The sequence below is a fragment of the Coloeus monedula genome, assembly GCF_965178545.1.
Source record: "Coloeus monedula genome assembly, chromosome: 27".
Taxonomy (NCBI): Eukaryota; Metazoa; Chordata; class Aves; order Passeriformes; family Corvidae; genus Coloeus; species Coloeus monedula.
The window spans coordinates 5156628-5180468 of NC_138807.1; the positions used below are offsets into that span (position 1 = coordinate 5156628).

The 23841-nt window shown below is 54.2% G+C and overlaps 1 protein-coding gene across 1 annotated transcript; it reads left to right on the forward strand.

The window, feature by feature from the left end:
* Window positions 1-982: 982 nt before the first annotated feature.
* Window positions 983-22721, forward strand: HOMER3 (homer scaffold protein 3). The gene is made up of 9 exons (XM_082298039.1): window positions 983-1430; window positions 12337-12493; window positions 13498-13629; window positions 14018-14125; window positions 16560-16681; window positions 17497-17653; window positions 19282-19392; window positions 20075-20155; window positions 20830-22721. Exons 1-9 carry the CDS (start codon window positions 1426-1428, stop codon window positions 21016-21018), a joined length of 1062 nt encoding a protein of 353 aa, XP_082154165.1. The 5' UTR covers window positions 983-1425; the 3' UTR covers window positions 21019-22721.
* Window positions 22722-23841: the final 1120 nt, after the last annotated feature.

A 23841-nucleotide genomic window follows, 5' to 3' on the forward strand; every position in this document is an offset into this window, starting at 1 on the left:
CACACCTTGGGGTCACAGTGCAGCACCCCAAACACGGGGGCAGCACCGGAGGGGACACTGGAGACCAGGGATGACACCTGGCCCACAAAACAGGGAGGAGGAGAAAGGCTGGAAGCAGAGTGTGAGCAGTGGTGTTATCATCACCCGTGTTATCACTCGTGTTCATGCTGCCGGGATGGAATTCTGGATTCCATCCATGGGTTAGAGGGTTTTGGGGAACAGAGGGTTCCAGTGCACAGAGAATTCCAAGGATTAGAGGATTTGGGGTTGTAGAAGGTTCCAGAGAGACGAAAGGTTCGCTCCTGCCCACGGATGGCAGCCGAGGGTGGCATCAGCTCCTCTGGCCACACTGGCACCTCCCGAGGGGATGATGGAGAATGAGTCCCTCCAGTTCCAGGCCCTCGCAGCCTCCCTTCTCCCAAGGCATTTTCCCATCTCTTAACCATGTGTTCATGGTTTATTATTAATTTTCCACTCGTATAAATGGCTTCATCAAGGAGGGAACAACAAAGAGCGGCCTTATCCCTGAGTCTAGACTACGACTACAGAATGGGGTTTCATGGAATCGTGGAATGGTTTTGGTTGGGAAGGACCTCAAAGCCCATCCCATGGGCAGGGACACCTTCCCCCAGTGTCCCAAGTGGCCTTGGACACTCCCAGGGATCCAGGGGCAGCCACAGCTGCTCTGGGAATTCCATGCCGGGGTCTCCCCACGCTCCCAGCGAGGAATTCCTTCCCAATATCCCATCCAGCAGTGGGAAGCCATTCCCTGCGTTGGTGACAGCCAGCGCCCGGCGGTGCCACGGCGGTGCCACGGCGGTGCCACGGCGGTGCCACGGCGGTGCCACGGCGGTGCCACGGCGGTGCCACGGCGGTGCCAGCGAGCCCCGCTGTGCCCGGCAGGTGGTGCCGCCGAGCCGGCCCCGGCGCCGGGAATAAAGTCGGGAGAAGAAGCGGCGAAATGTGAGCGGGATGGGGCGGCTGGAGCAGGGAGGGAGCGGGTAGGGACCGGCAGAGCCGCAGAACAAAGAGCTCGGGCTGCCGGCGGCGCTCCGGGGCTGCGGGGACGCGCAACTCGCGGGGAGACGCTTTGTCTGGGGAAAAAAAAAGAGGCTTGGAGAGGCACCACCTTCATCCTGCCGCTCCCTCCCATGCTGAAGGGAAGGAGGGAGCCTGGGAGCCGCAGCCGGAGAAGCGCCGGGGCAGAGCCGGAGCGCCCCGGGCTGCGCGGGGGTCCCGGTGCCGCCCTGCCCCGCTCGCCCCGCGGAGCAGCAACGCTTCAAAGTGAAATTCCGGAGGAAATTTAAAGAGCATCCGCATCCGGAGAAAGACAGAAAGAAAGAGGAAGGGGAGAAAGAAATCAAGCCGTGGGGAGGATCGCAGGCAGCTCCAGGAAGGACGGGAGAGAAGCGATACCCGGCGGGGATGGGGTGAGACCGGCGGTTTGTTATTCTTGCTCTGCTTTTGTTATTCATGGCCGCTGAGCTGTTTTTAAGGCTACGGCGAAAGAAATGAAGGGGTTAAATGGCGGGGTTTTTTCCACGTTTCGAGCTTGAAAGTTTAGCCTTGCTTTTTATTTTAGGGGTATGGAAGTGGGCAATTGCGAGTTGCTGCAACTTCTTTAGTGGGCAAGGGAAGGCTCTGGTGATCTGTGTGTTACATGAAATCCAAACTGGGAGGACTGGAGCCGGGGTTGTGCCCACAAACTTTTCCAGAAGTTAAAAATTAAGGATTTTGTTCGGTTTGTTGTGACTCTGGCATTCAGTAAAATGGATTCTGTTTGCATTTCTGTCTGGATAAAGAGCTGCTGGAAATTCCCTGATGATTTAGTTCATGATCCCCCTCAGATTTTCCAAGAGTGAAATAATGCTGCATGGATGTGACAGTGGATTTTGGCATGGAAATAGGAGCTTAGTCTGGTATTTAATTTATGTCCCAGTTCTAAGTCTCAATCACGTAACTTTTAGGACCTGACACGTTGTGAGTTTCTTGTGCAATCGAGTTTTTGGGGCTGTTTGAAAGCCACGTGGATCTGGAGGAATCCTGTCGGATAATTCCCTCCAAACGTGGGGTTTGGCAGGGCAAGAGAAATAAATAACATTCCTGGGGACTTGTTTTCCTTTTTTAAAATTTTCCTTTTGGACTACCTAGATAAAACAATCAGTCAAACACAGATTTGAGAAGCAGAAAAGGGAGAAGTGAGGAATCAAAAGTGACAGTAATGGGAGGCTGGCATAAACCCTTTGAAGCTGGCAGAGGATGTGCTGATCCAGGTTAAATCACAGTGTCCCTATTTTCCTGTCACTTTCCCTGTGATCTGCAAAGTTACTGTAAAACTTCCAGAACTGCCAGGAGAGGTTTAACAAGGCCAAAGCTCGGGACTAGCACTTTTGGATGAATCCGTCTTGGATCTCCTGCAGGCACACCCAGCAACTATGGGATTTCTTCCGAGGGTTTCCAGCTCCATGGAAAGTGTTGGGATGCAGCGTCAGTCTGTAATTATACTGGTGGAGCAGCAAAAGCAGTTAAGCCAGACATTTCCACCCCAAAATTCCTTATTTCCATTTAATTCCTGAGATTAAAGTGTGGGTTTGGTGGTCCCACAGGGATATTGAGCAGCTTCCAGCAGCATTTCCATAAGTCTGGCTACAAAAGAGATTAAAAGCACGTTCAGGCAGCTGATTTGAGTTAACTTATTTTTAAAGCAGGGATTCTGCTTTCATTCCTCCGTGTTAGACTTCTTTGTAATATTCTGGTTGTAATATTCTGGTTTTCCAGGATGAATTCTCCGTAGATTCATCTGTATCCACGGAATGTAGGTTTTGAAGGGGACAGTTGGAAATAACACCTGATCCTGAGGGAAGTGAATTTAGTTACATCCAGCTGAGCCTTCAGTGGCCACGTCCTCACATTTCTGCTGGTATTGTAAATTATAAATACAGGGAGGTGCTGATGGATTGTCAAATATAAATACGGGGACGTGCAACTTACTGGCTTCTAATTTGAGCACTAAAGAGTTTATCCCAAATTAATTCAGCCACTCTTAGCTATGCTGCCCTCTGCCACACAGGCACTTGGAGCTGTCCTTGTCACAGAATTGTGCTCCTGGAGCTCTGGCAAGGACAGGGCAAAAATAGCAGCAGGTCTGGGGGACTTTTCTCAGGGAAGCTGAGCAGGGATCTGTGCCTGGATGTGCTTCTGTGTGGAAATGCAGAGGCACGGCGTGTTAGACACATGGAGAAATGTTCTTGGATCTCCGCTTCTCTGATTCTCATTATTCCTGGACATATTTTCTGGGATGTGTAAGGAATTCCTGAGTTGCAGCCTGGCTCTGTTGGGGGTTTTTTTTAACTTTTAATTGCTGCACAGACTTCTAGCAGTGGTGTTTGTGTCCCCAAGCAGGAGCTGCTCCAGGAGTTGTCCCAGGAAAAGGAATCAAAGTGTTGTGGAACACCCAGGAGCAGCCAAGATGCTCCATAGATGGGGGTGATTTCCCAAAAAAAAGCAATCCCTCAACTCAAACACAAAATCTGAGTGTTTAAATGCCCTTCATCCCCTGTGTGTGCCTGACCTTGCTCGTGGCTGTCCCCTGAGCCGATCCAAAGGCAACACGCTCAGGCAGGGTTCCCTTTATCTGCACAGCCTGGGAGGCAGCTGCTCCTCATTCCTGTGCTAAGCCCTGCCTGGGAATCTCCTGGGAATCGGGGCAGGCGGGAGGGAAGCAGCCCCCAGCAGGATCCTATTCCTGGAGCTGCAGCACTGCACCTCCCTGCCTGGCTGTGGGGGACAGCTCTGGCCTCCTCCAGTCCCATCTGGGCACTGGCAGCGTCCCTGCATTTCCCACAAGGTCACAACGTGCAGCACAGAAGGAGAGCGAAGAGGATTGAAAACCTTCCCGGTTATTGGGACAAAGGCTGGGAATCTGCTCTCCCAAACTTTGTTCCCAAAGTACTTTTGCAGTTCAGTGTCCTGAGGTGGAACCATGCAATATCCTGAATGGAAAGGGACCCACAAGGATCACCAAAGCCCAACTCCAGGCCCTGCACAGGACTAGGACAGGGACTGTCCAGGCACGACCTGCGCCCACAGAGTCCAGAGGCTCTGGAGGGGTCGGAATTCAGGGAGAAAGGCAGAGGGAAGGAGGTGAGGATTGACTCTTATTAGCCCCCACTTCCCCAAACAGCGCTGACAGACAGTCAGCAACTCCTCAAGCTGCTGAGGGGAGATAAAAGGAAACCACGACAGACAGCCCTGGAGGAGGAGGAGGAGCAGGAGGGTTCTCAGGCCCTCTCTGTGCTCCAGTTCTGCCTTTTGGAATGAGGGACTCTGTCTGAAACCCACCCTGACCAAACCCTCCTCAAAACCACCCTGGCTGGTGCTGCTGGAGGGTTTCTCACTCAGGGCTGCGCTGGGGAGAGGAGGGAGAGCCTGGTCCGGCCCCAGCCAGGGCTCTCAGCTGACTCAGCGTGGCCGTGGGCCGGCTGCCAGGGCTGAGGCACATTTCTGTCCTGCTCACATGCTCTCACGTCCCCTGTGCCTGCACAAACTGCCCTGGGGACACCCAGCCGGGAAACCAAACCTGGAGAGGGAAAGGACTCCGGGGGAGTTGCAGTGAAGCTCCACCACAGCAGCTGGGAGATCACAGAATCACGGGATGGTTGAGGTTGGAAAAGAGCTCCAGGATCATCGAGTCCAAGCTGTGCCCGATGCCCACCTTGTCGCCAGCCCAGAGCAGTGAGGGCCACGTCCAGGAATTCCTTGGACACCTCCAGGGATGGGGCCCTTTCCGAGGCCTGAGCACCCTGGTGTCCAAGCTGACCCTCCCCTGGCACAGCTTGAGGCCATTCCCCCTTGTCCTGATCGCCCCCGGCTGCCTCCGGCTATCAGGAAGTTGTGCAGCTCCTCCTTTTCTCTTGTGGCTGGCAATGGGCCTTTATCAGAATAGCCTGTGAAAAACGAGCTTCACTCTTTACAAAGTTTTAAGGAAAGTTTAATAAAAGGGACAATTAGGAGAAAACAGCAAAAAGGGTGTTACGGCCGGCTGCTTCGGCAGAGAGCCAAAGGCGCACCTTTACATCCAAAAGATCAGCTTTAAAAGTCCATCGCTTATTTCCTATTCATCACCATCATGCATAATTCATTAATTCTTTGGAGTTGCTGAGTATCATCTTATCAGTCTTATCTTTTTCCTTGGCTCATTCCGTCTGGTTTCGGGTTTTTTTTTTTCCTTCTGATAAGATTTTCAAGGAATGTGACGATCTCCGCCCCCCCACCCCCCGATCCTTCCCAAACTGACCACCCAAACTACAGCCATTCTACAGTGTTACATTACAGAACCCAGGCAAAGCTTTTCTAACATTAAGAAACATTAAAAAACCAACATCACAATCCATCCATAACAATTCTGGAACACAATTCTGGAACACGCAAAAAGCCAACACCACGGTACATTTATAACAGAGGGATCCGCCGGAGCGACCAGCGGCAATGCGCTCCTGGCCGCGGAGTGATCCGCCGGAGGGACTACTTGTGATGCGGTCCGAGCCGCGGAAGGCTCAGCGGTGATGCGGCCCCGCCCGCGGAGTAATCCGCCAGGAGGGACTATTTGTGATGCGGTCCTGGCCGCGGAGGGATCACCAGTGATGCGACCTGCCGCGGAGTGATCCGCCGAGTGATCCGCCGGAGGGACTATTTGTGATGCGGTCCTGCCCGCGGAGGGATCCGTCGAGTGATCCGCCAGGAGGAACTATTTGTGATGCGGTCCTGCCCGCGGAAGGATCAGCGCTGATGCCGCCCCGCCCGCGGAGCTGGGAAAACCGAGCTTCACTCATTGTAAAGTTTTAAGGAAAGTTTCAGAAAAGGGACAATTAGGAGACAACAGCAAAAGGGCGTTACTGCCGGGGGCTTCGGCAGAGAGCCAAAGGCACAACTCTACATCCGAAAGATCGGCTTTAAAAGTAAGATTTTCCAGGAATGTGAAGATCCCCCGATCCTTCCCAAACTGACCACCCAAACTACAGCCATTCTACAGCGTTACATTACAGAACCCCGGCAAAGCTTTTGTAACATTAAGGAACATAAAAAAACAACATCACAATCCATTCATAACAATTCTGGAACACGCGAAAAGCCAATACCACAGTACATTTATAACAAGCCCCTCTTTTTTGGGGTTTGCTCCTTGTGGCTGCACGGTGCCCCAGAGGGTACCAAACCCCTTCCCTGCCCTGTGGCCGAGTTTGCCGTGCCCTGATCCCCGGGAACGGATGGCTCTGCTGAGCTGCTGCTTTGTGATTTCTTGCAAGGCGGCAGCCCCTGGTTTTCGGGCCACGGAGCAGAGTGTTTGGAGTGATTTTCCTCTGCATCCAGGTGCGCGGATGCGCCTTTCCCTGACAGGGAAATGAATGTCCCTGCAAAGAGAAGCTGCAGTGAGGGAGTGAGAGGAGGTGCAAGCCGAGGGGAGCAGCACGTGGACTTCTAGAGATGCCCTTGGCTGAACCCCAGCCAGGAGCACCAAGGCAGGTGCAGTCAATGAGCTCAGCCTCCCCAGGAGGGAGGTGTGAAAATGTGGAGCTGCTTGTGGTTCCTTAAAGGTACTAAAAGACTTTATCCCGAATCTGTTCGCTGTTTGTGTCCCTTGGAGTGCTTTGGGCTTGGACTCCCCCACCGAATCTCTCTGAAAACTCGTGTCTAGGTCTGAATCCCGCTCTGTTGTCACACGGCTGAAAACAGGGCAGAAACACTGACACAAATCTGAGGAGCGGTGGCTCCAGAAGCTTCTCCCTCCACAGCAAAGCTCAGGTTTGTGCTCCCTGGTTGTGCAGCAGAGGCTGGGGGCAGCTGAGCCGGCTGTGTGAGTAATCCAGTTACTAAACGACCGTGTCAGAGGCCGCAGACAGGGCTGAGAGGTGAGAATGACCGAGAGCAAACAAAGAAGTGGAGCTCAGTGGGAAAAATCTTCCAGGTTGCACAAGAAAATGGAGAACAAGGACAAAGCATGAGTTAAAGGCAGCTGTCAGTCAGGAGACCCCTCCCCACACCCGGGGTAGAAACTGTGGTGCAAGAAAGATCTAAAGGAAACAATAAAACCCCGACTTCTTCTCTCTGCCTCCCTTTTGAAGAGATCTGGGGGCTCACCTGGGGCAGAACCTCCTCCACCCCCTGCTCCCACTCTTTGGGGTGTCCTCTCCGGGAGGAGGTGGCTCATCCCTGGCCCTGCCGTTGTCTCTGGGTTGTTTGAGCAGATCCCCCTTGGGAAGAGGCTCCTGTGAACGGGAGGGCAGAGCCCACCTCGGGCCAGGACACTCAAGGACAGCCTGGGTGACATCTGTGTTCAGATTACACAGGCAGGGCTGGATTTAGTCCTCTCCAGACTCTGGCACCTCTCGTGCCCACTGTTCCCCTCTAGGCATAACGTGGTGCTGGTGCAGGGCCCGAATTGATGCCATCTGTCCCTCCTTGGCACGGGGGGTGCTGTCCCCAGGCTCCTGGCCGTGTGTCACCGTGTCCCCACCTGACAGGTCCCTCTCCTTTGCCCTGCTCAGTCCATTGCTGCTCTGCTGAGACCGTAAATTAAGAGGACAAATAACGATTTGCTCTCGTGGCAATGGTGAAATAAGCAGCTATTCTTGAAGAAATCAATTGGGAGGCCGTGGAGAGGAAGCTCATCTGAGAACCAAGGAGGAAATGAGAGCAGTGAGCAGTTTTACATCCTCTCCTGATGGCCACTGAGTCAGACTCCCCGGGCAGGGAGCAAATCAGAAACGCTTGATCCATCCCCCGGATCCCTGTGTCCTCCCCAAACATTCCCTGCGACCTTCCCACAGCTTCCCTGTAAGGAGAGGCCAAAGGGGCGGCGTCCGGGTCTTTGCTCAGGCAGCACCTGGAGCCAGGTGAAGAACACCTTTAGGAACAGGGAAATGAATTAAATCAGCCCTTCTTTTCCTTAGAGTTGCTGCTGCCGGAGTCTCAGTGGATATCCACCGGGACAAGTCATTCTTAAGCTCTCAGGGGCCGTGGGATATTGAATTTTGCCCTTCCCCCCTGTGCTGGGAGCAAACGCTGGCAGGGATGAGACCTGGATCCCTTCCAGTTGCCATCAGGCACTCGCTGAACACGTCTGTGTCTCAGCCAGATCTTTGTCCTTTCAGTCATTTGCTTTGGTTCTCCTTAATTATCTGTGAAGGCCAGCCCTGGGGGGATGTAAGTGGTTTTATTTACACGTGCCCTTTTCGCTGCTGGGGCTGCACTGGTGTGGGGACTCCCGGCTGGGAGCAGGAAAAGAAGTGTCAGCATTTCAGGGACTGAATTCAGTGTGCACTTAAAGCACAGGGGACAGGAGGGCTGTAACGGGAGATAGAACACGACACTTTGAATCCCAGGGCTGTCTTTAAAAGCTTTGTAGTGTTTTGGGAAGCAGGACGGCAGCAGCTTGGCCTGGGTGCTCCTCAAGCAGAGCTCCTGCTGCAGCTCAGGTCTGGCTGTCACCTCCTGCATGTCCCTCAGCATATCCAGCCCTGTCTCTGTCCTCACCTGCCTGCACTCTGCTTGGTCAAACTGCTGAACGGATGGAGTTGGTTTAGATTGGAGATTATGGAAAAGTTCTTCCCTGTGAGGGTGGGGAGGGGCTGGGATGGAATTCTCAGAGAAGCTGTGGCTGCCCCTGGATCCCTGGAAGTGTCCAAGACCAGGCTGGAGCAACTTGGAACAGTGGGAGGTGTCCTAGGAGTGGAACTGGGTGAGCTTTAAGGTCCTTCCAAGCCAAACTGTTCAGGGATTCTGGAGGTAGAGGCATTTTCCATGTAATGCCCCAGCTGTGAGTTCTCAGAGGTGTGCCCTGTGCTTTGCAGCCTTTCTGGCTTTTCTCCCCTCTGGGTTTGCGTTGCTGCCTGCTCTTCCTGGCTGCTTTTTGTTGTGCTCCACCACGGAGGCTCCTGGGAGCTTTTGTTTTGGGGAGTTTGCTTTAACCTTGTCAGACCAGTGAGTATTGAAAGCAGGTTTGCAGCACAGCCAGGAGCTGCACAATGAAATTCTTGTGCGAGCTGGGTGCGATTTGTATCATCTGATGGATTTAAAAACCCAACAAGCAAACAAACAAAGACTTTCATAGAATCCCAGAATGGTTTGGCTTAGAAAGACCTTAAAAATCATCTCATTCCACCCCCTGCCATGGGCAGGTACACCTTCTACTGTTCCAGGGTGCTCCAGCCTGGCCTTGGACACTTCCAGGGATCCAGGGACAGCCACAGCTGCTCTGGCCACCCTGTGCCAGGGCCTGCCCACCCTCACAGGGAGGAATTCCATCCCAATATCCCATCTAACCCTGCCCTGTGACAGTGGGAAGCCATTCCCTGTGTCCTCGTACTCCAGGCCCTTGGAAATTGTCTCTTTTTCCTCTGCACTGCAAAAGGACCACAAACATCTCCATGCTGTCCCCAGGCAGAGCACGCTGGGGATACCCAGCTTGGCACCACCTCGTCCCTTTTAGGGCTTTGGGTACAGCCCTGTGGATGGACGGGAGTACAGGGATAGGATCCTGGATGGACAGGAGCCCAGGAACAGCTGCTGTGCCCAAGGAATGATCTCCCAGGAGGGTTTTCCATCAGGCAGCAGCATCATGTGGGCAGGACTGGCAATGCTGGAGCCTTCCAGGCTCCTCCGTGGCCTTCTCCCAACAGCCAGCACCTGCTGCCAAGGGATTCACTCCAGTTGCACGGCTCACCCAATTATCTCCCATGACAGGGGAAAAAACCTTGTTCAGTGATGAGAAATCATTGCAGATGAGAAACTCTGTGAATATTCAGGGCAGACGGAGCCCCTAAAGGTGCCTGGTTGTGTTGGGGAATAACAGCTGGACTTTTCCATCGCTAGGGAATGAATCCCTGTGGAGGCAGCACGAGGAAGGCACCTCAGAGCAGCTGAGAAACACCTGAGGAGGAGCTGAGGAGAGGGGACACCTACTAACTGCACGGGCCTGTAGCCTCCTGCCCTTACTAACAAATGTCAACAACTCGGTAAAGTCCTGCCTCTGTTCTTCCCAAAATGAGCCCAGCATTTGGGGGTTTTAGGGGCAGGAACATCAATTTTTCCTGTGTGTCAAAGATAAGTCATAATCCGTGTGAGAATGGAGCCTGGAAAATTTGAATCTCATTCCAAAAATCCAGGCAGAGAGGATGTGGAGACCCTCGTGCTGTCACAAGAGATCTGAGTCAGGGCTGGCACCTGGGAACAGGCTGGGAACTGGGAGGTGGGAAGGAAATAAAATATTCCCTGCTAAGTTTCGGGGCTGGGTTTGGAAAGCACCAGGTGCATTTGGATTGATGGGACAGGCTGTTCATGGCAACTGGCAGTGCTTGGAATGGGAAGGAAACACAGGAGTCTGGATTTTGGGGAGCTCCACAAAGCAGGATTGTGCCTGTGCCTTGCAGCTGCCGGGGGGGTTGGGGGTGTTCCAGCACATCAGATTTCACTGGGTTTGGGTGCTGAGTGTGGCCAGTGCCGTGTGTCTGACCAGAGTCAGAGGAATCCCCCAAGCCCTGGTGCAGCTGGACTGTTGTGTCATGGAAAACATTCCTTCCTTCCCCTGGAATGCTCCAGTTACATCCTGATCCCTGAGATGCAGCATCTCTGCTCAGCTCAGATATTCCTGGCTCCAAAATCCCAGCAGTGCTGGGCTCAGGACTTGCCTTCAGCAGCTGCACATTTGGGAGGTGAAGAGTTTCCTTGAATTCATGGGGGGACTTGCTTTAATCCTGGGATGTGAGCCCTGGCTGCAGGATGTGCTTCCCAGGCGTGAGTCAGGGGAGGAAGAGCTGAGGGGAAGGAGCTTTTTGTGCTCAATTCCTGCCTCCATCCATCCCTCCATCCATCCATCCATCCATCCATCCATCCATCCATCCATCCATCCATCCCTCCCTCCCTCCCTCCATCCATCCATCCATCCATCCATCCATCCATCCATCCATCCATCCATCCATCCATCCATCCCACCATCCATCCATCCATCCATCCATCCATCCATCCCTCCCTCCCTCCCTCCATCCATCCATCCATCCATCCCTCCCTCCATCCATCCATCCATCCATCCATCCCTCCCTCCCTCCATCCATCCATCCATCCATCCATCCATCCCACCATCCATCCATCCATCCATCCATCCATCCATCCATCCATCCATCCATCCCTCCCTCCCTCCATCCATCCATCCATCCATCCATCCCACCATCCATCCATCCATCCATCCATCCATCCATCCATCCATCCATCCCTCCCTCCCTCCCTCCATCCATCCATCCATCCATCCATCCATCCCACCATCCATCCATCCATCCATCCATCCATCCATCCATCCATCCATCCCTCCCTCCCTCCATCCCTCCATCCATCCATCCATCCATCCATCCCTCCCTCCCTCCCTCCCTCCATCCATCCATCCATCCATCCCTCCCTCCATCCCTCCCTCCATCCCTCCATCCATCCATCCATCCATCCATCCATCCCTCCATCCCTCCATTCCCCTACAGCTCCACCCTGCAGGTATCCTACAAAACAGAATTAATACAACAGCCCTAAAATCCTGTTCCTGGGGAAGCTACCATGAGCTGAGCACTCAGGGATGAGAGATGGTGGAAGAAAGCTTCAAATCAGGCTAAAAATAGTATAAACCCTGATCATAACCCTGCCCCAATGGCTGTGCTGTGAGGGACTATCAGCTGTGCCCCAAAAATGAGGTTTTGGGGGTCTTTTTGTGTTCTTACCTGGAAATTTTCAGCCTGTCCTTGGGTACAAGGACTTGTCTCAAGTATGTAGGAGAGGACAAACTCTAGAGGAAGGTACAAACCTGTGCCTGGGGTGAAACTCCCTCAGTTTCTGTGCCAAGGGGATTTTCCAAGTGCAAGGTCCCTGGGAAGCGAGAGCTGCTGTCTCCACACGGGATGGTGGGGACGGACAGGAGGCACAAACAGCCACAGGCTTTTCTTTGCTCAGCCATCAGCAAAGGATGATTCCAGCTTCTCCCCCAGCTTCTAAAACTGGGATTTAGAGGAGTCCCAGGGATGTGGAGGGCTCCGGGGCAGAAACCCAGAACTCTTGGAAAAACAACTCACGGGAATGCCGGAGAGCTTGGGTCCTGATAAGGGGGGCGTGAAGTGACGCCAGCAGGGACAGCAGGGAGCTGCTGCTCCCTGCCCAGAGCCTCGTGAGGGGCTGGTGTGGACTTGGGAAGAACACAGGGAAGGGGAATGGCAGGAGTGCAACACGAGCGGCAGGAAATCGCTGCACTTCCCCCTTTTCCTCAGCTTCCCCCTGCCCTGACATCCCTGTTTTCCTGTCCTGCAGGGAGCAACCAATCTTCAGCACCAGGGCCCATGTTTTCCAGATCGACCCTGCCACCAAAAGGAACTGGATCCCTGCCAGCAAACACGCCCTGACCGTCTCCTACTTCTACGATGCCACCCGCAACGTGTACAGGATCATCAGCGTGGGGGGCACCAAGGTAGGGCACACGCCCTGCTGGCATCACACAGCAGCTTCTGCCCCACAAAAGCAGCTGTTCCCCCACAAAAGCAGCTTCTCCCCCACAAAAGCAGCTTCTCCCCCACAAAAGCAGCTTCTCCCAGCCCAAACCTGCCCTGGTGTGGGTGGTTTTGGTGTCAAATCAGGCAGTTCTTAGCACAGGCATTTTGGTGTCTTCCTGCAGGGCGTGGAAGGTAAAACATCCCTGCCCCCGTGCTCAGGTGTGTTGGGTGACACTGATGATCAAAAAGGTGCCTCAGGGTCTGATGTTGTCCCTTCTTTCCCCACTCTGCTGTCACAGAAGTGTTTTCTGAGAGCTTTTATCCTGTGCTGAATCCAGCGCTGCAGACACTGTGAAACAACAGAGGCTGAGGGAGGCTCAGAGGTGAAGTCACCTCCACAAAAGATGATTTACTCTCCCTAAACTGCTCCTGATGGGCATTTCCCTGGCTGGTTCCTGAAGCTCTCTGATGGCAGAGAGTGTTCCAGGCAGCTGATTTTGCTGCTCCCCTACCCAGCAGAGAGGGTTGTGTAATAGCTTGTCCTAAGTGCTGGTTAAACCTTTTATTTTTCCCCTTCTTGCCACAAAAAGGGAAAACATCAGAAAGTTGTTGAGGCCCCAGAGACAAACTGTCTCTCATCATCTTTTCCAGCAGTGGAGGAAGCTGGTGGTACTGAGGGTTTTTTTTCCTTTTTCAGTAGAAAAGATCATTGAGATTCATTCATGTCACGTAGTCAGACTTTTGGTCACCAAAAACCTGGACTGTTGTTTTATAAATTAAAAGCCAGGGATTTCTACCCCTAATTCCCAGAGTTCTCAAGGGTTCTGGTGGTCCAGTGAGTGACATCCCAGCTGTGGCAGGAGGTTGGATTGAGATAATCTTTAAGGTCCCTTCCAACCCAAAGCATTCCCTGATTCCCCGATCAATCCCACACCAGGGCAGCAGCCTGGGGTTTCCTGACTCACACTGCCTCTCTCCACAGGCAATCATCAACAGCACCATCACCCCCAACATGACCTTCACAAAGACATCCCAGAAATTTGGGCAGTGGGCTGACAGCAGAGCCAACACCGTGTATGGGCTGGGCTTTGCCTCGGAGCAACACCTGTCCCAGGTAATGCTGCAGGGAGACCTCTGAAAACCCTCAGGGGAGCTCAGCCTCTGCAGAAAATCCTTAGGGACCTGCTGGAATGCTGCTCTCACCGGGATAAAGTGTAATTTGAGGTGCAAAGATACTAAAACCAGCTTTAAAGTGGCATTTGCAGAGTGCTTTGAGCATCACAAATGGAGCTGAGTCTGCAGGCCCTGTTTCCATCGTTGCTGTTTAGCTGAACCCGCAGCCCTGAGTGCCAAATTCAGGGGTTATTCCCTGAATTTGATTCTTTAAGAGAAATTAAAAAGCATTTTAAATGAAGCTGCAGACAGAGGAGAAACCCAGGCATCAGCTCTGCTTGTTGCACATTTCAGCACAGCCCCACAGTGACTTTTCCCCTCCCCTCCAGTTTGCAGAGAAATTCCAGGAAGTGAAGGAAGCAGCTCGTTTGGCCAGGGAGAAGTCCCAGGATAAAACAGAGCTGACCAATCCTGCCCTGAACATCACCTCCCACCAGGTAATGCTTGGGAACAGGGAAGAGGGATGAGGAAAAGGGGAGAAAATGGTCCCTGTGGTGCTCTCCTCTTGCTCTCATCCCATTCTCTGCCAGAGCTTTATTGCCAGTCAGGCTGGACAGTGGTTTTGGTGACACCAGTGGCCCTGAGGTCACATAATATAGATGAATTAATTAATTAGTGCTTGAGTGGAGCCCCTGGGAAGGCTCACACTGCTCCCTCTTTGCCAGTTTAACTGTCAAACCCGTATCGTATCTCACAAAGCCATGCGGGGGGTGTGGGCGTTTCTCGTCGTGGTGGTGGTTGGAATTTTGTTGTTGTTTGTTTGGTGGTTTTTTGTAATTTCCAATCATTTTTTCCTGCCTTTTCTGAGGCTGCAGGAGGTTCTTCTCAGCCAGAAAGCTGGAGCCCATCACAGCTCATTCCCACATCATTCCACTGGCAATCTCCCTGCACAGCTAAACTGGAATGGGAGCTGTGGGGAGCTCTGTGCTGCTCTTCCCTGTGGAGAAGCAGCTCCATGCTGGTGCTGGAGGTGCCCTCCCAAGGAGTTTTGCTCCAGAGGTGGCTCTGCCATCCCCAGAGCTCCTGGCAGCAGGAGGGGAGCAGTGGGCTGGAGGACACGGCGTTCCCTGGGATGGGCACAGATGGGAAGGCAGCAGCAGAGGAGGAGGGAGTGTGAACAGTACCTTGGCCTGCAGGGAGAAGAGGGAGGTGGTGGCTTTGCAGAGACTGGAAATGTCACGTGGGGTGCAAAAATGGGGGAAATCTGCCTGAATGTTGGCTCGCTCCAAGCCCTGTCCTAATGGGTGGCAGGTAAAGAAGGGAGTAGATTATTCCTTGGAGAAGCAAAGTTTTTGGAGTCTTTTGGAGACAGATTCCTGGCCAGCTGCAGCCTCCATCTCCCAGCTGCAGCCTCCATCTCCCAGCTGCAGCCTCCATCTCCCAGCTGCCCTGGCTGGGAGCAGAGATTGCCCCTGTTCTCCTGTTTGCAGCAGGCAGAGCTGCTCAGGTGCCTCAGCAGGACACGCTCCTGTCCCCTGTGCTGAGGTGGCACCTGGCAGAGGAGCATGGAGAGGTCATGCACAGCTCAGGGACCTGGCCCAAGGCTCTGCTCATTCTCCTGCCTTGACTCAGCAGTGCTAAAACTGAGCCCTGTTCCCATCCCAGCCTGCTCCTCTCCGAGTGGGAGCGCCTGGACACGGGCAGGGCCCTGCCTGCAGTGACAGTGACACGTGTGGTGTCCCCTGCTTGCACAGCCTGTCCTGCATTCCTGCCCTCCCCACCATCCCTTCTGCCACTGTCCCAGCTGCTGATTCCTGGCCTGTGCATTAGCAGAGCTCCAGACACGAGTTTCATCTCTGAATAATTGATTGTGTGTCTGTTTGCAAGTGAGCACGGAGCGGATCTGTCTCCTGAAATTAAATCAGGCCTCCCTTCATTTCTGCATCTGCGCTACTTTCTTCATGCTTCACATTTTCTGGGCTGGGGAATTCCCAGAATAGCATCTCTTCCCTGTCCTCTGGTACCTTTTAGGGCCAATCCCCATCCCATTTAGCAGCCCCAATCTCAGGGTGTATCCTTGGGGAGAATGGAAGAGACACAACAGTGAGGAGCATCTTCAACTCTTCCCAGCTTCACACCACAGGAGGAACTTCTGTCCCTTCCTGCCTCCATTTCTGAAGTGTGCAGGAGCAGGAGCCATGGAGAAGGATTAACTGTAGGGGCAGAGGCTGTTTCTTCTCCCACACCTTTGGAAAATGGGTGCCAGAGTCCCCTGAGCAATGACAGAGTTTTTCTCCCTGAGAATGTCACCTGGTGTCTGAATTCCAGCTGAACCGAACCCAGGAGGCCTGGCAGCTCTGTGTTTGGAGTTTAAATCTTCCCACTGCTCTGAGAACCAGCAAGAAAATCCTCTGAGGAATTCAGCAAAGGCCTGAAAAGGCCACTTTGAGCAGCTGAGGTTTGGGCCTGGCCACGGGACTCAGGTGACAGGCTGTGACACCGATGGCATTTCTCAGGGGGAGCTGAGGGCCAGAGAATTCCCTGTATCCCAGCAGGAAGAAGGGATGGCTGTGAGCTGTGAGGCCACTGCCCTGGGATCTGGTGTGCCCTGCCCTGGGATCTGGTGTCTCCTGCCCTGGGATCTGTCCCCCCCTGGAGACAGGGACAGGGAGGATGTGGCACTGCTGGAAGAGCAAAGCACCAACCTCCCTGTCCAAGAGAGAGCTCCCAGAGCCACCCCTGTGCCATGGCTGAGGGGGTTTGTCACCTCCTGTCACCTCCTGTCACCTCTTGTCACGTGGACAAACCCAGCTCTCCCTGAGCTGGGAGGGATCCAGGTTGGTCCCAGGAGTGAACCCAGGCTGGGTTCGTGGCCACAGGGCCAGTCCAGGCCTCGCTGCTGGTGGTGACCACCCCTCCTTCATCCCCCAGGTACTTCCCAGCCCCATCATCAGCTCCAATGGGCCAGGAGAGGATAAATTATTCCGGAGCCAGAGTGCTGATGTGGAGATAACAACGGAGAAGGAGAGGCTGAAGAAGATGCTCTCAGAAGGGTGAGGCTGCCACGAGTGCTCCTGACTCCCAAACTGTGCTCTGGCAGCATTTGGTGCATGGCTTTGTCATCCCAAATAATTCTGAGCAATTCTACTCCTTTAGATCTCGGAGTAATGTCCCGTGTCTGCTTCTCAAACCCTCCACTGGATTCATTTCCCCCTTTCCCAGCGGGAAGTTGCTCCAGCTTGGAAATGTGCTGCTCAGGCAGCGTGGGAAGGAGGATGCTCTGTGCCTGCAGCAGGGATGGGTTGATGCCAGTTATCTGCAGATCAGTAGTTTGTGATACCAGGAGATGTTCACACTTTTCCAGCTGGCCCAGGGCTGTGTTTGTGTTAATTCCCCTGATGATTCCAGCAAAGTCCCTGCTGCTTCCTCTCTTTGTCTCTTCAAAAGACTTGGGGCTGGATTCTGCCCTGTGGCTCCTGTCAAGCTCCCAGCTGAACACTTAAGAGTATTTTTAAATCAAAAGCAAAGTGTCCTTTGCTACTTTCTCCTGAGTCTGGGCTTTATTCAAAGCAAACTCTGCTCTAATATGGATTTTTGAAATGGATTCACAATCCCACATTGCAGAACCCCTTCAGAGTACCTGGATCTCCCCCACCCCATTAACCTCAGTGTCGTTTGTGCAGCTTCGAGTTTGAAAGCCAAATATTATCCAGAGATAAAGGACAGAGGGGGAGATTCAGAGCTGGAGGAAGTGTTTAAATTTGGGAAGCTGGAGAGAAACCTATGGAAGAAGAGCACTCAGAATGGGGAGAGAAGCCTCCACCCCTCTCCTGAACCTCTCCTGAACTTCTCCTGCTCTCTCCCCCAGCTCCGTGAGCGAGGTGCAGTGGGAAGCTGAGTTCTTCAGCCTCCAGGACAACAACAACAAGCTGGTGGCTGCTCTGCACGAGGCCAATGCCAACGTGGACCAGTGGAAGAAGCAGCTGACGGCGTATCAGGAGGAGACGGAAACGCTGCGCCAGCGGGTGAGCTCGGGGCAAACCCCAGCCCAGATGCTGCCCTTGACCCCCTTTTGCCATCAAATCCAGCAAATCCAGGGTGCTTCACGAGCCTGGCAGGGCAATCATGTCAAGAAATGAGGTTGTGTGTGCTTGAGTCCTTGTGGGGAAAGGGAGGAAACCAAAGTGCAAAGTCACAGAATTTCAGCTTCCCTTCAGATTTTCTGGAAGTAATTCCCAGCTTCCAGCAAGATTAAGGCCTGTTTGCCCCAGCCAGGCATCAGGGCGATGTGTGGCTGCTGACAGGAAGGATGAAGATTGCTCTGGCTGCTATAATTAGCTCGGATCTGAGCTGCAACATCATGAAACCCGTGTGGCGCAGCACAAACAAGCCCTTGTTCCCTTGGAATAACGGGATCTTTGACCTCCAGAGTGGCAGGGAGGTCACAGCCTCACTGTGTGGATCTGGGCAGGGGAGTGACAGTCACACGGGTGGCTTTGCTGGGAGGGTAGAGCCCTGGAGTGCTCGGAAAAGGCTTTTAAGGACAGCTGGGGTTTGGCTGGGAAAGGCCTCCGGAGCCTTGGAGAAGGAGGCACGGAGCCATTGCACTTGGAGATGGCTCATTGAAGAGCCAGCAGGGATTTGGAGCCATTAACAGCTGTTTGCACTCGATGGCTGTGGTGTGGCCAGGGTGTGCAGTAAACATCCATCCCTCAGGATTGCCGGTGCCTGGTGCTGGTTCCCAGTGCTGGTGGCTGGAACAGATTTTCTTCTGCTCTGCAGCAGGAGCAGCAGAGACCTCAGTGTGTGGCTGGCTGGGGGTAGTTCTGGGGCTGGCTGGGTCGGGCTGACTTTTCCCTGCCCCTGCTCTGTGCACACTCAGCTGAGAGCTGGGAAGGAGGATTTGGGGAGCCTCGGCTGGAGGACAACACTGGAGCCGTGGCAGAATCACAGAAGAAAACTGTAACTCAGTGAAACATCTCAATTATTGTCCCTAAATCAGAGCATTTTGGTGGATTCTGGCCACCACCCTGTGATCCTGGCAGCTCACAGCCACCCTGGGCATGGATCCAGTGCTGTCCTGCTCCTGGGAACACCAGGATGTGCTGCCTGTCTGGGTGAGGTCCTTGTCACTGGAGGTGTTTGCAGAGCTCAGAGCAGCCCCAGTGGGAGCCTGGCCCCAGCGAAAGCTGCTGCAGCCCTTGTGATGAGCTTTAAAAATGAATCCTCCTTATGAATAATCCAAGCCACCGAGCTGGATGTTTCAGAGCTGGGGAGTACTCTTGGGCAAGCCCTTCCAGCTCAGCTGCTGAGCTGCAGCAACTCCCTTTTCCTAGGAAAACTCTTCCCAGAGGTGTAAATGGAGCTGGATCTCTGGGCTGGAGGCTCAGGTTCTTGGTGTCAGCCAGTTCAGCTGTGCTGAAGTGCAAAACTCCTGGAGAAAGCACAAAGTCTCTAAACTGGGTTTTTTAGCCACAAAGTGTTTCTGGGTGTGATCCAGGTAGAGCAGAAGGAATTTTTTCCTTCCAGCCCCAGGTGGGAGCTGCTGTGAACTCAGGTGGGTTTCCAGGGAAGCCTAAACATGGCAGAGAACGGCAGTGGGTGATGAGGAGGCAGGAAATTCCTGCAGCTCTGAGGGAGCCTCCCCTTGCAGGTGGCAGAGCTGGAGTCGCAGGGGACTCACGATTCCTCCAGTGAGAACAACAAGGAAGAGCTGAGCCAAACCCTGGAGGAGCTGGAGCTGCTGATCAAGGCTAAAGATGAGGTGAGACTGTGATAACCCCCCCAGCCTGTCAATCACCAGCAGCCTGTCAGTCATCAGAGCTGCTCTGAGCTCAGGGCCCTCGTTATTCCCTCCCCAGGAAGCAAAGCTGAGGGACAGGGAAGCACTGGGACATGCTGGACATGCTTCCCGTGTCCCCAGCCTGGAGTGGAGAGGCTCAGACCCTCTGCAGAGCTCTCTTACCCCTTCCCCTCTCAGCCATCTGTGGTGGCAGTTGGCCTCTGGTGTGGTAATTGCTCCTCCCTTTCGCTGCATTTAAATGAATGAATGATTTAAAGCAGGGTTTTAATTACAGAGGCTGTGGAGGAGGGGAGGTGTGGAGAGGATCTCTGCGATTTACACATCCCTGCTGCTGGCCTGGTGCAGGGATGGAGCCACAGAGCAGGGACTGAAGAAGGGAGGGAGGTGTTTTGAGGTTCCTGATCCTCAGAGGAGATCTCTGCCCCCTCCCCAGGCCTGGAGCAGAAGTGCTGGGGCAGAGCTGTGCAGGGGCTTTCACCCAGGTACAGCAGACGCAGCTCAGAAAGGGAGGTGTGAAAATGTGGAGCTGCTTGTGGTTCTGTGCTCCTTGGAGCCAGGGAAGAGGCCTTGGCTGGGAGCTGGGAGCTGTTCCTGCTGGCAGAGGGGTGGCTCTGACACGAGGCTCTCCCTCCCCGTGCTCCAGGAGATCCAGATGCTGAAGAGCCAGAAGTGCGGCCGGTGGGAGGCGGAGGGGGAGCGCGAGGAGACGCTGCAGAAGCTGCAGGTAAAGGTGGCACACCTGGAACACCTCAGCTCCCAGATCCATCCCCACATCTCCTTGGAGCCACAGAGGGAATGCCAGAGGGCTGCCACGCCTCTGGATGCTGGGAGCAGCTTCTTGCCCGTGTCTCTGCCTTCTGCCACCCTCCCTGTGTCCCTCAGGGATGTGACACAGGGCACAGAGAGCAGCCAGCAGCAATCCCAGCCTTCCTTTTCTCTCCTTGAGCACTTCCAGCAGCCCCTGACATGGGACTGTGGCAGAGCTTGGGGTGTCCTGTCACCCTCCACCCTCAGAACTCCTGAATTCCTGCTGGAGCAGAGCTCTGGCTGGCAGGGACACAGCTGGAGCAGGATGTGCCTCTCTGGGTCTCGGAGATAAGCCTGTGCTTATCTCGGAGCTCTGGAGCCCCACATGGGCTCCCATGGCAGGAGCAGCTCCACACAGCCAATCCCACCAGCCTGGAGGGGATCCACGTGGGGAGAGCTGCAGTTCCACACCCTCACACCGCGGGCAGGGCCTGGGGTGGGGACAGAGCTCACCCACGGTGGCTCAGGATAGGGACATCCCTCAGGGAAGGACATCCCTGGGGACACAGGGTGGCTGTGGGTGGCAGCAGGGCTGCTTGGGGGAGATCAGGGGCTCTGAGCAGCCACCTCAGTGCTGGCTGTCCCTGGCAGGAGCTGGAGGCCCGGAACGCAGAGCTGGAGCAACGCCTTCACCTGGCTGAGCAGACCCTGGCCGAGACCCTGGCCGAGAGGGAGAAGATGCACAACGAGGTCACCAAGGTGGCCGAGATCATGGATGTGAAGATCTTTGAGCTCAGTGAGCTCAGGCAGGGACTGGCCAAGCTGGTGGAGAGCAACTGAGCAGCAGCAGAGCCGGAGCAGCCCCCTCGGAGCAGGGGCAGCCTCAGCTGGGACTGGGCACCGAGAACTCCTGTGGTCACAGGGCAGCCTCGTGGCCTGTCCGGGCAGGATTTGCCACCCCACCAGCAGCTGCCTGGACAGAGTGGACACCAGACCAGCCACTCACTGCCCAGCGAGCCCCCAGAGCAGGGCAGAGAGGACCTGAGCTCCTGAATCCTCTCCAGGGAGCACCTGAGCCCCCAAATCCTCTCCAGGGAGCACCTGAAGTCCCAGCCAGACGTCTCTGGCCCCTGCCATGGCCGTGGCATGGCCCAGAGATGGCAGCTGTGCCCGTGCTGCCTTCCCACCTCCCTGCTGCCACACTGTGTCTCCCAGGTTTTTACATTTTCTAAGGGGAAGGGGCTGAGCCGCCTTGGTGGGGTTTTTTTCTGTAGTTTTTTAGGAAACCACTTGCCTTTTGCAAATCAGCTGCCTGTTTCCCTCACCGAGGGGAGGGAGGAGGAGTTTAGCACACCCAGGACAAGTTCCTCCTTTTCCTCTTCTCCAATCCTGTGTCTTTCCAGCAGGATCCAGTCACTGTCAGGAGCACCCCGAGGTCCCCACTTGCAGAGATGGGAGCTCCCCTGACCCCGTGTCCTTCCCACTGCTCTTCCAGAGGAAGAACTGCAGGGTTTAAAGCCTGGCTGAGTTGAACACGGTGGGATTTAATGACTGGTGAAAACTTAGAGCTGAGCAGAGCAGAGGCTTGGTTGAGGATGGTGAATTTGGGAAATGGGACATCCCTCAGGGCACGGCCACCAAGCTGCTGGGTTGGCATCTCTCCTGGCCTCTGAGGGCTGCAGTTAATTGAAATTAAATGGAGCAAGTCAACAGTTGCTCTTGGGTTCTTTTTTCCTTTTTTTTCCCCCTCTTATATTGGGAAGCAGCCCCAGGGATGTCCTGCTCGTGTCCTGCTCGTGTCCTGCTCGTGTCCTGCTCCTTGTGACGGGGACGGGTCCCAGCTGGATTCAAGGAGAGCAGGAGGTGTTGGGAGCACACTGGGACCGGTGCCCTGAGGGGCCTGTGGGAAGTTTGGGAGTTACCCCTGAAGTTTGGGAGTTCTCCTAGATGTTGTCCAGCCTTTGGAACTGAGCAAGGCCTGAGGGAGGCCTGGGGAAAGCTGGAATTGTGTCCCTCACCTCTGTCATTCCCAGAGCCTGTGGGAGTGTCCGTAGCTGTAGTTGTAACCTTACAGGAGTGTTGATGGATTTGGATGTGTTTTGGGCTTGTATTTTTGTCCTCTTTGCCACTAAAAATTAGGCAAAGGCAGCAGAAATCCTGGGAATGTTCCCTGTGGAGAGGCCCTGCCTCACCTCTCACTCACCTGGTGGCCGCAGAGGAACCTGCAGCTCCCCCACTCTGCTGCAAGTCAGGGCAGGACCCGGGTCTGGCACCTCGGGAATCTGCTGGAGTGGGGAGAGAACTGCTGGTGACTCTGTGCTGGATCGTGGCCAGGCAAAGCCCTTCCCTTTCCCAGGGAAACACAGAAATTTCCAGACCTGCAGAGCCAGGGAAGAGCTCTTCTCCTCTGGGTCTGGGTTTTTCTTTTTCCCTTGGTTAGTTTTTACTTTATTTTCATTTCTGTTGCATGAAGTGTTCTCACAACTGTCTGGGGCTGGAGCTGCTGTAGTAACATTTTGTTCCAGGGTATTGAAGAAGAGAAGGAAGGAAGTGGGTGGCAAAAAATTTTTCGGGATTTGTTCCCCACCCCATGCCAGTGTTGGATATTTTCTCCCTCCAGGAGCACCTTCTTTTGAAATAGAGATCAGCTCCAAGCAAGGTGTGTTTGGTTTGCATCTCTGTCACTGCTGTGGAAGCAGGAGGGTGGGATTTGGGAGGGAAAAAGACCGGGAGAAAGTTCCTCATGTTCTCCACCAGGTTCTCTTGCGTGGCTGAGGTGGAGCTGGGAATGGATCCTTAAATTCTGGCAGCAAAATTCCAGCCTTGCTTTGCTCCTTGGTGGGTGCCACACCTGGCTGAGTCACCTTTCCCAAGGCAGGGAGCTCCTGATCAAGCTGCTGCACATCCCAGCAGGACTCCCAGGAGGAAAACACACACAGGAGCTCCCCCAGCTCCAGGGAATTCCGTGCTGGTGGCCCCAGCACCTGCTCTGAGCCAGCTCAGGCAGCAGTGCAGCACCAAAAAGTTTTTCTGCCAGTTCCTTCTGCGTTTGATACCCTCAGAGCAACCCCTGAGGGCTCCACCTCGACCTGCAGCAGAGAACTGACCCTCTGAGAGGCTGGGCTGAGTGTGGGAAGGTCTAAAAGTCGTGCAATGAGGTCTAAAAATGGTGTGAGAAGGTCCAAAAATGATGTGAGAAGGTCCAAAAATGACATGAGAAGGTCTAAAAATGACGTGAGAAGGTCTAAAAATCATGTGAGGAGGTCTATAAATGATGCAAGGAGGTCTAAGTCATGCAGGGAGGTCTGAAGTCATTCAGGAAGGGGTATAAATCATGCAGTGAGTCACAAAATAAGGCATCTGCAGCTAATCCAAGCTCAAACTGTGGATTGGGGGATCTTCATGGATCACAGGGATCCTGCACAAGGATTCTGCCTCTTCCCAGGACTCAGAGCCCAACCTGGGCAGGTGCAGCCCCCTGTTCTGGGTGTTCTGTCAATTCCTGCCCTTGGCTCTTGTGGGATCAAAACGCAGCAGGAGCAAGGCCAGGCCCCTCATTAATCTCTGAGCAGCCTTTTCCAGGGCTCTGGAAGCTTGGTGGGATCTTCCCTGGGCCTGGCAGCCTCTGGGGCTGTCCCTGCCCACCCCAGGGCTGTCCCTGAG